The 15,728-nt window shown below is 44.4% G+C and overlaps 1 protein-coding gene across 2 annotated transcripts in view; it reads left to right on the forward strand.

Moving 5' to 3' along the window:
• The first annotated feature begins 1,206 nt into the window (after positions 1–1,206).
• CIMIP4 (ciliary microtubule inner protein 4) overlaps positions 1,207–15,728 on the forward strand; it is a 32,647-nt gene continuing 18,125 nt past the window's right edge. Inside the window, exons 1-4 of one of the 2 annotated variants that reach the window (XM_063940663.1) lie at positions 1,207–1,376; positions 3,570–3,864; positions 3,946–4,096; positions 11,272–11,391. In XM_063940663.1, coding sequence (XP_063796733.1) covers positions 3,664–3,864; positions 3,946–4,096; positions 11,272–11,391 — 472 coding nt within the window. In that variant the 5' untranslated portion in view covers positions 1,207–1,376; positions 3,570–3,663. The remainder of the gene's footprint in view (positions 1,377–3,569; positions 3,865–3,945; positions 4,097–11,271; positions 11,392–15,728) is intronic. The other variant, XM_063940664.1, reaches the window with a different exon arrangement.

Genomic DNA, 15,728 nt, shown 5'->3' on the forward strand with positions numbered 1-15,728 from the left:
ACGGCCACGGAACCGAACCCAAAACCAAAACACAAAACCCGAAAAATTTCCGGTGCACATCTCTAATTTCCAGTCAATTTTGCCCACATTCCCCTGTGTGAAATGGAACCTGAAATCATGAGGGAGGGACTTACAAACAATACAAAACCCAAGAGTCTGATTTTAAATCTGAGTTCTGCATCAGGGAAAACTCTGAATCAGGTTTTGGTTCGACTCAGATCCCCTATAGGAATTTGAGCTTGGACTTACTTTTGGCTCAGACCCCCTAAATTCCTATGAGTTCGGATATCTAAGAAAACAAACCACACATTTCTAATTTTAAGACAGCAAAGATTGCATCATTTTTCATGACTGAGCAGGCAGAAGATGTCCAAGAGTTTGTGGGAGGTAAGTAATGTTAGAAGATAATATAGAAAATAATTAAGGACTGATTTTCTATTGCTGCTCATCGTGGATATATAAATTCAATTTACTACAATTTATTCAATGTATATCACCGAGGCAGCAGATGGATATTTGACTGTCTGGTGTATACCTCCCAACATTTAAACATTGAAAATCAAGACCAAGTTACTTCAACCTAATCCCAATTTGCTCAAACCATGCCCCATTTTAAGAAACACCCTCTTTAGTTTAAACCAAAACTCCACCATCTTTCCAAATGTTCCAATTTTGGCAGCACAGTCCGTATTCGCAGCCATGGTCAGGAACAAAGTTATGCCCAAATGCCAACATTTCCAAGTGGGTGTAGAAATTATTTTTTCCTGATATTGAATGTTGAGAGGTATGACATTATTCTTCTCTCCTGGTATAAATCTGGAACATACGTGGAATCATCCAGCCCATCTTTTCTTTGGGTGCATTTTGTCCCTGAGTTTTTGGTGAAAACTGTGTAAAGCTGCACAGGCCTAACTACACTGCCCTTAAAAATAAAAATAAACTTTTGGCAACTATGCATTTTCTACTGTAAAACATTTACAAACCAATGGGCAAGTCACTATAGTTTGAAAACTGATTCTCTTTTAACATTTTCCGGGTCTGCCAAATAGCTGCCGAAAGAAAAGTAAGTTTTATTAAAAGTGACTGAACATTTAATAAATGCTGTAGCCGTCATTTTAATTCCCAGAACAGTATTATAGTAATGGATCACCCATGAATAATTTTCAGTGCTTCCTATTGCTTTGTGACACTGCCACCTAGAGGTAACACTGAAAATTATCCTCACATCCTTCGCGTTGTTTTTCACCTATGCTATAACAACGTCAGCAGCTTAGCAACGGGTGTCACGGGCAAGATAATAAGAATTATGTAACTTACTGTATGTGTGTCCTGGATGATTACAGATATCTACTGTACTCCGGAGTCTAAAACGTCAGGTGAGATAAAAAACGGGATACATACCCCTCTACTGTTTTTTTTATTAGCATTCTATTATATTATTACATGCTGAAATTATTAATGTACCTGTTACATACTGTAGACACTGAGAAGTAGGTTGGATCTTGAGATTTCGCCCATTTTATTTTATTAAGAATTTTTCAGTCTCCATTATAATTTAAAGGACGGTTGTACAAACAAAGTTATTTGTATAAAATATTTTCCTTTAAATAAAAGCTTTTATAGCTAACATCTGTTGTTGATATAAAATGGCATTTTAACACATTCATAAATGTAGACATAACAATTGTACAATGATGTAGCAGCTGGGTTGCCTTGCCAACACAAGAACATCCCCCCACTCCTTGAAATAGTTTTGAATACATTTACCAAAGATTCTTTATTCAATATAAAAGTGTATCATTATATTAAATGATGATAGCTAGTCCCCAGAGGTGTGATAATGTATTATCTGGCACCAATTAGCAGCTCAGATCTGCTAAATGCTGCGACCAGTCATTTATCCCATTAGCTTATTATCTTCAATATTTTGGGGCGTTACACAAAAAGAGTCTTTTTTTATGCAAAAGACATTTCAGATTTAATATCATCAGAATAAAATGAACGTGTACAAGAAAAGCACAAGGAACCGGAAAAATAAATAGTATAATACAGGTCTGCAGTCTCATAGTTCATACTGTACTGTAGTCATCGAAAGATTTAGTAAAAATTGTAATCCACTCCTAGCAATGACGCCTGAGTTTGACGGTCGTGCGGGATGCCGGCCGAACTCAGACTTTTTAAAAAAATGGGCAATCACACAGCAAAACCACGCCTTGTAAGTGATTGCCCCTTTAAAAAAAACATCAGAGTTCGTCCGGCATCCCACACGGCCGCCAAACTCGAGCCCATAGGAGTAAATGTAAGAGCCTGTGACTTGCAGGCATCTGGCCAGTCTGTCCGATGTTTTAAAGGGGCAACATTTAAAAGAAGAAACCAATTTGTTTAGCTCTATATTAACATTTGAACTAAAGATTCATATTTAAGACAGTCTTTTATGTATTTCACCTGTCAGTGAATGGGGATGACCATGAGGCCCTATATGTCACTATAGGAGCCTGAAGACATTGTGCTTTTCTGATTTGAAAAGTGCAGAGTTATAAAATGTCAATGTAACTCTAGCATTTGGTTGGTGACAAATGTCATAGTGTTGTTAGGAGTTGAACAGCCGCCACAGTGACACATTAAAGTCAGGAGAAAAAAATCTAGCACATATTTTCACTCCAGCTCTGGACGGTATATAGTCAATGTCCTGGCACCCAACATGCGACAGTTAGCATACCGTCAGCGGAATATCGATGCTCAACATCCCCACGTTAAGTGTAGGGCAGCGGTGGCCAACCCGTGGCTCTTGAGCCGCTTGTGGCTCTTTCTTTATTCAAATGTGGCTCCCAACACTAAATCATGTTACCACAACAGATACAGAAACCGCCCGGGGGGGGGGGCTGTAGTGATACATGAGGGTGGGCTAGAGTGACACATGGCAGAGCTGGCTGGAGAGACACAGGAGGGTCCTAGCAGGAGTGACGCGGGAGGGTGCTGGAAGTAGTGACACATGGGAGAGCTGGCTGGAGTGACATAGGAGGGTGGCAGCAGGAGTGACACATGGAAGAGCTGGCTGGAGTGACATAGGAGGGTGCTAGCAGGAGTGACACATGGGGTAGCTGAAGTTTATTATGTGAAAGTGGCTTTTTCAATGGATTTGGCTTACATTTTTTTATTTTATGTCCTTCTGGCTTTTTCAATGTATTTTATACCAGGGGTGTGGTCCAGCAAGCACTAGGCCACATTCCATTTTTGCATGCGCACCATCGGCTCGGTGTCTGCTCTTTGACGTACCCAACAAGGTTTTTTGGCTCTTTGTCACTGACTGGTTGGCCACCCCTGGTGTAGGGGTTAGGTTTTGGGTTAGACTGCAGGAGGGATGGGTTAGGGTTAGGGTTAGGGTTACAATACTTACCAAAATCATCGGGATTTTGAATATCGGGATTCGGCTGTTGGGATTCTGATCGTTAGCATGCTGAGCTCCGAGATATCGTACGCAACCCCTCTGAAGATGTATCTACTTTTTGTAATATCAACATTTACCTAGAATTTACCTGATTTACCTGAACATTCTTTTGTATCCTTAGCATTCCTTCATTAATAAGGATGTTTTCTGGTTCCGGTCTTCACCTTTCATAAGTGGTCTCTGGTTTAGTGCAATCTGATAAGTAGAAGAAAGGAATGGACACCACAAAGTGGAATAATGCAGATCCATACAGCAGGGGCAATAAAAGTAGAAATGGTGAAACTATGAGCAACAGAACTAACATATCACAAGAACCTTTGGAAAACATACAAGAAGAAATCAGGAGCCTTGTACCAGCCAACATCAGGCACAAGTATGGTAGCTCCATGGTTAGCAAGCTTATCTCTCCAGAGCAGGTGAGATCCTGGGTGTAGGAAATCTTTCTGTATTCAGCATCTCTGCTTATTGACTGCAACATTTGTGTCTTTCCTATATAGGTGAGAAGCTGCCTGAAAGAACAGGAGGGAACACGCTACGCACAAAACTATCATATACCCAGATTTGGCATGAAATCCGGGACCAGAGAGGACTGTCCATACAAGGCATACTATGAACTAGGACAGTGCCTACGTAGTAATATTTTCCCAGGTCTTGTTCTATCACCCATAATAAATACATCATAGGTTTGCCCGGTGCTATTTATTAGCAGGAACAAACAGGAACTCAGGGCCTAATTCAGACCTGATCATAGCAGCAAATTTGTTAGCTAATGGGCAAAACCATGTGCACTGGGTTAGATATAACATGTGCAGAGAGAGTTAGATTTGGGTGGGTTATATTGTTTCTCTGCAGGGTAAATACTGGCTGCTTTATTTTTGCGCTACAATTTAAATTTCAGTTTTAACACACCCCACCCAAATCTAACTCTCTCTGCACATGTTATATCTGCCCCCCTGCAGTGCACATGGTTTTGCCCGTATGCTAACAAATTTGCTGCTACAATCAGGTCTGAATTAGGCCCTCAGAATCTCTCAGTGAATATGACATTGGAGGTAATTCTGAGTTGATCGCAGCAGGAACTTTGTTAGCAGTTGGGCAAAACCATGTGCACTGCAGGGGAGGCAGATATAACATTTGCAGAGAGAGTATAAAATGTCAATGTAACTCTAGCATTTGGTTGGTGACAAATGTCATAGTGTTGTTAGGAGTTGAACAGCCCCACAGTGACACATTAAAGTCAGGAGAAAAAAATCTACCACATATTTGCACTCCAGCTCTGGACGGTATATAGTCAATGCTGGCTGCTTTATTTTTGCGCTACAATTTAGCTTGCAGATTGAACACACCACACCCAAATCTAACTCTCTCTGCACATGTTAAATCTGCCTCCCCTGCAGCGCACATGGTTTTGCCCAACTGCTAACAAAATTCCTGCTGTGATCAACTCGGAATTACCCCCATAATCAGGAACAAGGTTTCTGAACCTTATTTTATTTTAAAGTCCCTTTTGAATTATTTTTTCAATAATATGGGGTAAATTTACTAAGATGGGAGTTTTTTTTAGAACTGGTGATGTTGCCAATCAGATTATATCTATTATCTTCTAGAAGCATCTTGCTTGATTCGTTGCTATGAGCAACATCACCGGTTCTAAAAAAAACCTTCCACCTTAGTAAATTCACCCCTATATATTTACATATCTATCTATCTATCTATCTATCTATCTATCTATCTATCTATCTATCTATCTATCTATCTATCTATCAGTTTTTTTAATAGTTTCACCCCCAAACCCGGTTACTTCCAGATATTCTTTTGTGAACATTATGCAAAAATGATATAAAGAGGTAGAGTGTGCTCCTTGTTGTTCGGAGAGGCACACCATCATATTCACTCTGGAAAGGTCTTGAATTTTGCTCCATCTTTAGTGGTAGTTTGTGTGTCTTTTGTGCCTTTACGTTGCATTTCTGCGGTGAAGCTTCTATTTAGGCATATGCCAAGCTGCACCCAGAAAAGTGACACATATAGTAGAACAATATACTTATTATTTATTTTGATACATAAATGAGACTAAGATGAGGCAGTAGTAAAATAATAGGTTTAACCTCAATGTCACTTCCATCTCTTTGGAAGGTGATATTTCAATAACAGTGTGGGGCTTAGGACAGCTACCTTTTCACAGTACTATTTAGGAGTATGGGCATTGGCGTTTCTATAATGGGTGCAATGGGTGCAGTGCACACGGTCCCCTAAGTCCAGAGGGGGCCCACACCGCACTCATTGCACCCATTTTAATACTTACCTTTCCGGAGTCCAGCGTCGGGAGCTGTGATTGCGCCGGAAATCGCAGCCAAAATGGCCACCGCGCATGCGCGTTAGCCAAATTGGTCTCCGGGTCATGGCGGGCGCCATGTTTCCAGAGACCTGCGCATGCGCAGTAGACTCCGGCACAATGCTGGAGTCTACAGCGACGTGCCGAGGAGGGGTCCCACTCGGAGGTGTACACGGGCCCCCTCCTCTGTAGAAAGTAACGCCCCTGAGTATGGGTATTATTGGTAATACGAACAGATGCCCAGATGCTGAGTAATCAGGTAGGGAATGGACGGTCCCAAATTGCAGACCCACACAGACCAGCTGCTTGTCATTATGCTATCTAGGAACAGGGCCATCTAAACAGCAATGCAGACCCTGGATGAAAAAAAAGCACTTGAGCCACTGTCCATCCATTCATAGGAATAAATGAAAACAACAACAAAAATCATCTTACCCCTCCTGCGGTCCTGCGCCATCTCTCCACATGATTCCATACAGGGAATGGCTGTCATCACTCTGATTGGTGGATAGCTTCAGTCATGTTGCAATCAGCATGCTGACAGCCATTCCTTGTTTAACTGCAAGGCTGGGAGATAGGTAGAGATTGCTGCACTCTGATTGATGGCTAGCTCTAGCCATCCACCAATCAGCATGCTGACAACCATTCACAGTCTGGCTGCAGGCTGGGAGGCAGGTAGAGAATGTGTAACTCACAATCAGAGTGGCCAGGAAGCATTCTCTACCTGCCTCCGATGGAGCTGAGGCACCAGCCCAGGGGGGCAGATGCCCCCCACCCCCAGCACAACTCACCCCTAGAATTGTGGGGCCATGGGCAGCTGCCCAGTTTGCCTATACTTTAAGATGGCCCTGCCTAGGAACCACAGCCGCCACTGGGAAAAGCAGCTTGCAGCTGTATGCTCCCAGCTCCCAGGGCCGGTGCAAGGTTTCCCAGCACCCTAGGCAAATCATCAGCAACCCCCCCCCCCCCCAAAAAAAAATAAAAAAATAATTATATATATATATATATATATATATATATATATATATATATCAGAGGCGTAACTAGGGATTTTGGAGCCCAGGGCAATATCATTAATGCCCCCCCCCCCCCCCCCCCCAAAAAGCAAAGGTTAAAATCATGCGCGCGCGCTCCGGAAGAGGGGCCGTGGCCACTAAACAGGGGGCATGTCCCTCGGTGTAGTAATACCCCTTATACTCTCTAGTACTGGTGCCCCTTTCACCTTGTAACACACTGAATGAGCAGACATTCACCTTGTAGCACACTGAATGAGCCGACATTCACCTTGTAGCACACTGAATGAGCCAAAATTCACATTGTAGCACACTGAATGAGCCGAAATTCACCTTGTAGCACACTGAATGAGCCAAAATTCACATTGTAGCACACTGAATGAGCCGAAATTCACCTTGTAGCACACTGAATGAGCCAAAATTCACATTGTAGCACACTGAATGAGCCGAAATTCACATTGTAGCACACTGAATGAGCCGAAATTCACATTGTAGCACACTGAATGAGCCGAAATTCACATTGTAGCACACTGACTGAGCCAAAATTCACCTTGTAGCACACTGAATGAGCCGACATTCACATTGTAGCACACTGAATGAGCCGACATTCACATTATAGCACACTGAATGAGCCGAAATTCACATTGTAGCACACTGAATGAGCCGACATTCACATTGTAGCACACTGAATGAACCGAAATTCACCTTGTAGCACACTGAATGAGCCAAAATTCACCTTGTAGCACACTGAATGAGCCGACATTCACATTGTAGCACACTGAATGAGCCGAAATTCACCTTGTAGCACACTGAATGAGCCGACATTCACATTGTAGCACACTGAATGAGCCGACATTCACATTATAGCACACTGAATGAACCGAAATTCACCTTGTAGCACACTGAATGAGCCAAAATTCACATTGTAGCACACTGAATGAGCCGAAATTCACCTTGTAGCACACTGAATGAGCCGACATTCACATTGTAGCACACTGAATGAGCCGACATTCACATTGTAGCACACTGAATGAACCGAAATTCACCTTGTAGCACACTGAATGAGCCGACATTCACATTGTAGCAGACTGAATGAGCCGACATTCACATTATAGCACACTGAATGAGCCGACATTCACATTATAGCACACTGAATGAGCCGAAATTCACATTGTAGCACACTGAATGAGCCGAAATTCACATTGTAGCACACTGACTGAGCCAAAATTCACCTTGTAGCACACTGAATGAGCCGACATTCACATTGTAGCACACTGAATGAGCCGACATTCACATTATAGCACACTGAATGAGCCGACATTCACATTATAGCACACTGAATGAGCCGAAATTCACATTGTAGCACACTGAATGAGCCGAAATTCACATTGTAGCACACTGACTGAGCCAAAATTCACCTTGTAGCACACTGAATGTGCCGACATTCACATTGTAGCACACTGAATGAGCCGACATTCACATTATAGCACACTGAATGAGCCGACATTCACATTGTAGCACACTGAATGAGCCGGCATTCACATTGTAGCACACTGAATGAGCCGACATTCACATTATAGCACACTGAATGAGCCGAAATTCACATTGTAGCACACTGAATGAGCCGAAATTCACCTTGTAGCACACTGAATGAGCCGACATTCACATTATAGAACACTGAATGAGCCGAAATTCACATTGTAGCACACTGAATGAGCCGACATTCACATTGTAGAACACTGAATGAGCCGAAATTCACCTTGTCGCACACTGAATGAGCCGAAATTCACATTGTAGCACACTGAATGAGCCGACATTCACATTGTAGCACACTGAATGAGCCGACATTCACATTATAGCACACTGAATGAGCCGACATTCACATTATAGCACACTGAATGAGCCGACATTCACATTATAGCACACTGAATGAGCCGACATTCACATTATAGCACACTGAATGAGCCGACATTCACATTATAGCACACTGAATGAGCCGAAATTCACATTATAGCACACTGAATGAGCCGACATTCACATTGTAGCACACTGAATGAGCCGACATTCACATTATAGAACACTGAATGAGCCGAAATTCACCTTGTAGCACACTGAATGAGCCGAAATTCACATTATAGCACACTGAATGAGCCGACATTCACATTGTAGCACACTGAATGAGCCGACATTCACATTATAGCACACTGAATGAGCCGACATTCACATTGTAGCACACTGAATGAGCCGACATTCACATTAGAGCACACTGAATGTGCCGAAATTCACCTTGTAGGACACAGTGTGAACTGAAATTCACATTCTAGGCCTGAAGAGAGATGGGGCATTAAGAGGGAGAGAGGAGGGGGGCTTGGCATGAGGAGAAAGAGGCATATGGGGGGAGAGAGCGCAAGGGAGAGAGGCAATGGGGAGAGATTTCAGCAGAGGAGAGGTGCTCTGGACAGCAGTTACACATCCAGACTGTACCTTCAGGTGGGGAGGCAGCTCTGTGGTGTCACATGCTGGGCGATCCGGTATTTGCAGTGCTCAAATGCTTCTGGACCCCGCAGCCCAGCAAAACATTATGCGGCCATGGGGGGGGATATAAAATAAGCGGGAGGAGACGCAGAAGGCAGGAGGAGGCAATGCGGGAGATTAACGGGATAGGCAGAGTTGCGCAGCGGCTGATCCAGGAGTCCAGGACAGACTCTTCAGACTTATACTGTCCTGAACTCCAGGATCAGCCGCTGCGCAACTCTGCCTATCCCTGTGAAGTGAAGAGGAGCCGAGCCCGCTTGCCTGTGTACAGCTCCGGGAGCGTGACGCTGTCACTGCGGTCACGCTCCCGGCTCCCAGCACCAGCACACACATGACGGAGGCAGCATAGTGCGCCAGCGCGGTGCGGCGCTATAGTAACGGGCGGCAATAGCGGGGGCGGGCGGTGTCGGATGTGCCTTTCCTCCCTGGGTGAATGTGCCACCCCCGGACATCGGGGCGGGTATGATAAGGGAGGGGGAGTAAGCGACGCAGGCGCAGCAGTGAAGGAGCAAGAGGAAAGACACTGGTGAGCCGGGACGCGGTGGCCTTACATTTTTTTTTTTTTAACTCAGCACCGCCCTTAAAGTGCCGGCGCCCATAGGCAGCTGCCTAAAGCTGCCTAGTGGTAGCGCCGGCCCTGCCAGCTCCCCCATTACACAGGCAGTTCTGTGGTGCAGCATGGCTGTCACTGAGGCTCTGCCAACAGCCATGCACAGTCGGAGGCATGTGCACACTCTTGGTTCCCCCAATCAGAGGCATGAGCCACATGGATGATTTGACTGCCCCGGACGTTCACAAGCAGATCAGCATTGAGTTACTAAGGCCGTAGAAAGATTTTTTCACCCAGCCATTAAATCTACCATATTAGTGATACCCCTTTTCCAGTAGCTCAAAAAACCTGGGTTTTTGCATGGGGGTGCACATTGACCCGGGTTTTTGGGTAGTGGAAACGGCTCCCTCTAAAAAAAACACGGGTCAATCCTACCTGGGTAGCTACCTGGGTTGGACCCGAGAATGTTCCTGGTAAGGGTGTAGTGTAAACGGGTTACCTGGGTCATCCCACCTGGGACCCTTTTACAGCATGTTAGAGCCCATTCCTCCCTGACCGCAGTGTCCCACGGGCGATCGGGAGGTTGAGGGACATCGCATGCTGTCTGTCCTGCTATGCAGACAGCAGCACTGGCCAGGAAAGTGTGTGCCGGAGGCTGAGGGCAGCCCAGGAGCTTCCAGAGTGCTGGGCTTGCCCCCAGCGTGACGGTGGGGAGCATCAAATTGGGGACGTGGCCTAAAGGGACCAAGGCCATGCCCCGAGGGTCCCGATCTGCCGGTTTTCCTGATGCTTGGAGATGACTTCATCTCCAAGTGCCGTCCAGAAGACACTGCACCCGGGTTGGTGCCCTTGTGGAAAAGGTGTCCGTCTCAGTCTGACCTGGCTTGGAACTGAAAAGTGTTATGTGGCCCCCCCAGGTGAAATAATTGCCCACTCCTGTCCTAAATCATTTGTCAACATTCTAGTCTGACTTCCTCTTCATGCCTCTTGTCACTCCTGACATTTGTTTATCTCATCCATATAATAATGTTTCTTATTACAGGTTCAGTATCCCATATCCAAATATTCCAAAATACAGAATATTCCGAAATACGGAATTTATTGAGTTAGATTGAGATAGTGAAACCTTTGTTCTCTGATGGCTCAAAGTACAAAAACTTTGTTTAATGCACAAAGTTATTAAAAATATTGGCTAAAATTACCTTCAGGCTGTGTGTATAAGGTGTGTATGAACCATAAATGCATTCTGTGCTTAGACTAAGGTCCCATCGCCATGATATATCATTATGGTATGCAATTATTCCAAAATACGGAAAAATCCGATATCCAAAATACTTCTGGTCCCAAGCATTTTGGATATAGGATACTCAACCTGTACTCACTTCTCCTGCAGGGGTGCCCATAAAACAGCAGAGCTTGATGCAGGATTGCTACACTGCAGAAGTAAATGAAAAAGGGATATTGGATAAACACAATAAACATCACTGGCATGGAAAGAAGACAGATGACTTAGGTACCTGCTATATTTATGCATACATTAGCCATTTGTATCCTTCTGTATTGTTTTTTTTTTTAATTAGTTTCCATATGGAATATTCTGTATGAACATTGCTTGTTTAAATAACTCACAGCAAATTATTTAGCATTTAGAATGGGAGGCAGTCAATTGACCGCCTGTTGGGATCCCGGCGGTCAGGACTCCAATGCCGGAATCCCGGCACCAGCTGAAATACCGCTGGTTACCCCTCTTGGGTGGTGGCCCACGCCACCACTCGGAGGGGAATTCGGTCGCCACCGGGCCTGAAGCGTGGCGAGCGCAGCGTGTCCCCTCGTGGCTGTCGGGAGATCTCGTACTGATCCCTTTAGAATTTTGTTTGCTTTATTAGCGGTTTGCTGAAAGAAATGTTCCACTTGTTCCTTCACAATGTTTTATATCAGGGTTTCTTAACCTTTTAAAACATGTATTGCCCTTATTGCTGTAAATTTACCCTTTAATGTGTGTCATTTTATTCCAGATGCTACCTTAACATTTTTCATATATTCCAAATACTCAAGGAGACTTTTGAATTTTGGGGAGTACTCCCAGACACCAGGAAGAGTTGCCACCCTCCCACATCAAACCCACTTCTCTAGTCAAGTGGGCAGGTCCACATAGTTGGTTGCCACATGAAGTAAATGCCTTGGCTTCCCCTCACACAGGTGCCCCCCAGATGGGGTTAATTTTTATTTTGCAACAGCAGTACTGAAGTATACTGCATGCTGTAGAAATGAAAATGGATAGGGAGGGTGGATTCCATACAGGGGAGCGGTGCAACACCACACTGTACAGTCAGTGTCTGCAGCATGAGAGAGAGGAGGGGAGGAGCAGCTGCAGACAGTGTACCAGACTAGTGTAAGGTACGAGGGTGGGGGAACACTATATTGTCTGTCTTTATGTATATATTTTGATATGTGTGTCTGTATGTATGTGTATATGTGAGTGACAGTGTGTATTTATTTATGTATAGTGTGTTACTGTATATGCATGTTACTCTATGTATACAGTATGTGTGTGACTGTATACAGTATATGGTAATATATGTCTATATGTGTGTGACAGTATGTATGTATGTATCTATGTATTATATATGTATGTATGTATCTATGTATTATATATGTGTGTGACTGCACATATGTGTATATGTATTTGACAGTATATATTTATGACTATGTATGTATTGTATGCATACCCACAAACATCATGATTTTGAGGGGATAAAGGTTTTTGGGTACTGCCCCGCCCTGGGCTGGAGGAAAGGTAGGAAGGGCAGGCCAGCAGCTAGGGAAACAATGTGCATGCTCTCAGCATGAAATAAAATGGGGGTGTTATGTGTAGCTATGTACCATTTTCATGTGCGCATACCCAAGGCTTGTGCATGATCCCTAGGTCCCAAGTTTTCCATATTAGTTCTCCCCCCCCCCCCAGACTTAAGTGCTCAAGGCCCCCCAAAGCCTTAATCCAGCTCTGCAGGAGGAGGACTGACTTAATGATGATATTCCTGTACTAGTAGTACCCAGGACCTCCCCTCCAGTATTTCCTAAAGGGGAGGTCAAATACATTGACTGTGTAATACTCCATTCTCTACAAAGACACTGAACTATTATTCTGAGCTTAATGTAACAGGCTGGAGTACCTTTAACTGTTTCTGAGGGACTAATACTATAATTTTAGGGGCCCCTGTTCTTTGTTTTTGGTTCCAGGGCACATGCTTTTCCACTTACACTTTGCTGTATTGCTTTTCTTTTGGATCCATGGTTTATATGGAACTACAACCACAAAAACAGTTTTCTAAATACACTGATTTGTTCAACCAATGATAGTTCTGTCTATACATGGCCATAACTACTGGTTGGTGAGCGGGGCAGTTACCTAGGGCACCTATATTTGGAATGACACCCTGAAGCCTTTCTCAGGACGCTCCTGGTGCTTAGCTTCCCCATGGTTGCGATGACAAGCTACGACAGGGCCGCCCAGAGCGGAGCATCCTTAGGATGCCTCAGGAGCTCAGCATCTCTTTGGTCCCAGCAGCCCTGCCCCTTCATTGTGGTGTCATGATGTCACATGGGGGGGTGAAGCGCATATTCACCTTGTTACAGCCCTGTAAGTAAATACAGTTCCATGGGATATAGACAAAACCAAAACAAGACAGTGGGAAGAGATCACAATCTCCGTAAACATCAAATCTACTATTTATGAAAAGGTTGCAGAAAAATTCTGAGATGTCAGATAACAGTTTTAATCTTGGGGTTTTATTAAACTGCGGGTTTTCAGAGTTGCAGATTATTATCAATGTTTTTGCCTGTAGAATTTCAAATAGTAATACTACTGAGTGTATGGGCGCCACAACCTCTTTGGTTGGGAGGGGCAAGATATAATTTCATTTTGACGTCGCTAAATCACTGAATGTCACCCCCTCAGTGGCACCACACCACCTACCTGATAAGAGAGATATCTACAGTATCTATTTATCTCTCTATCTATCTATTTATCTATCTGTCTACAGATGAGGCTGCCGTCACCTTACCTGCGATTAGCTGCACTCGCGTGCGACCCGATTTTACACAACCATGCAAACCTGTGGATCATGGGTACATTTTCATCTGAACCCAGTTAGAAATGGGGGAGGTAAGGGGGTGGGAGGAAAAAGGGGAGCTGACAAAGGGGAGGACAAAGGTGGGAGGGGGAAGAGGTGAGCAACATATGAAGTGGGAAGTGAGAAGGGCGCAGGGTCCCAGTGGAGGAGCCAGCCCACAGTAGTTAGCCACACACTGTAGGGGCTGGCGCTAGGTGCAGGAGGGCCCTTGAGGTAGGCGGAGAAGGGATGTGGGGAGGGAGGAGATGGAGCGGCCTAGAAAGGGTATTATCTCCCTACTGACACTGCCCGTATTAACTGTAGATGGCAGCCGCACTGCTCCTCTTGACCCAGTACTAGCACCTCTCAAATATTTGGGGCTCGCCCCCCTGTTCCAACACCTATGATTGAGTGCCTAACAAACTTCTCTTCTTCTCCAGATGGCTAACAGAATTGTAGAGTTCCTGTTGTTACGATGATACAAACACCCAAATTGTCATTTCATATAGTGCTTAGAAAACATACACATATGGCCTCTCTCACTGGTATGGTGGCATATCATATGCCGGATGTAATGGCTTGCGAGACAGCCGGAACTCCGAGACTCCGGCCGAATGCATACATTTTTTTAAAGCAGCAAACGTTTACAAGGCAAAACCATCCAGGTTTTGCCTTGTAAACGTTTGCTGCTTTAAAAAAACGTATGAGTTCGTCCAAAGTCTCGGAGCTCCGACCGTCTCACAAGCCATTACATCTGGCCCCTTGTATTTTCCTGGCATAGAAAGAGAGGTCACAGTCTTGCTGACACAGCTCCACACCCTCAAATTATCTAGGTGTCATGTCTTGAGAATTCAATATTTTTTAATCTGTTTCTTGTGGACCCTGCAATTCAAGTGACAGAGAGAAAGGTTTTGTGCAAAATCCCAAATGAGTACACCATCTTTAATGACCTTGATTAGGAATATTCGTTTTGATTATTAGCAAGTAATTTGGGAAAACATTTTTTTTAGACGTTAACACCTGAGGCTGGCAACACATCAGCTATTAAACAGCAAGTCGTAGCCCTGGGTGAGACCATAACCAAAGTTGGAATTAGACTCCAACACTGTCTGTAGATGAAAACTAATAAAATGTGGACACATGAAATAAAATGTGATTGCTAAATGTATCTTAGTGCATTCAAATTTCAGGTCACTTTTCTACAAAAACTAAACAGTGAAACAGAAATTACAATGTGCAGTCGGTTTGTTTCTTTGTTTTGTTATGTGCATGACTATGCTATTATAGGGTCTATTTGCTAAGCCTTGGATGGAGATAATGGGGGTCATTCCGAGTTGATCACACGCTAGCTAGTTTTAGCAGCCGTGCAAACGCTATGCCGCCACCCACTGGGGAGTGTATTTTAGCAGAAGTGCGAACGCTTGTGCAGCCGAGCTCTGCAAAAACAGTTTGTGCAGTTTCAGAGTAGCTCTGAACCTACTCAGCGCTTGCGATCACTTCAGCCTATTCGTGTCCGGATTTGACGTCATACACCGGCCCAGCAAACGCCCAGCCACGCCTGCGTTTTTCCAGACATGCCTGCGTTTTTGCTAGCACTCCCTGAAAATGGTCAGTTGACACCCAGAAACGCCCCCTTTCTGTCAATCTTCTTGCGGCCGTCAGTGCGAAGAAAAACTTTGCTAGAACCTGTGCACAACCACAACGGGCTTTGTACCTGTATGATGCGCGTGCTCATTGC

This window comes from Pseudophryne corroboree, chromosome 9 (genome assembly GCF_028390025.1).
Source record: "Pseudophryne corroboree isolate aPseCor3 chromosome 9, aPseCor3.hap2, whole genome shotgun sequence".
Classification (NCBI taxonomy): Eukaryota; Metazoa; Chordata; class Amphibia; order Anura; family Myobatrachidae; genus Pseudophryne; species Pseudophryne corroboree.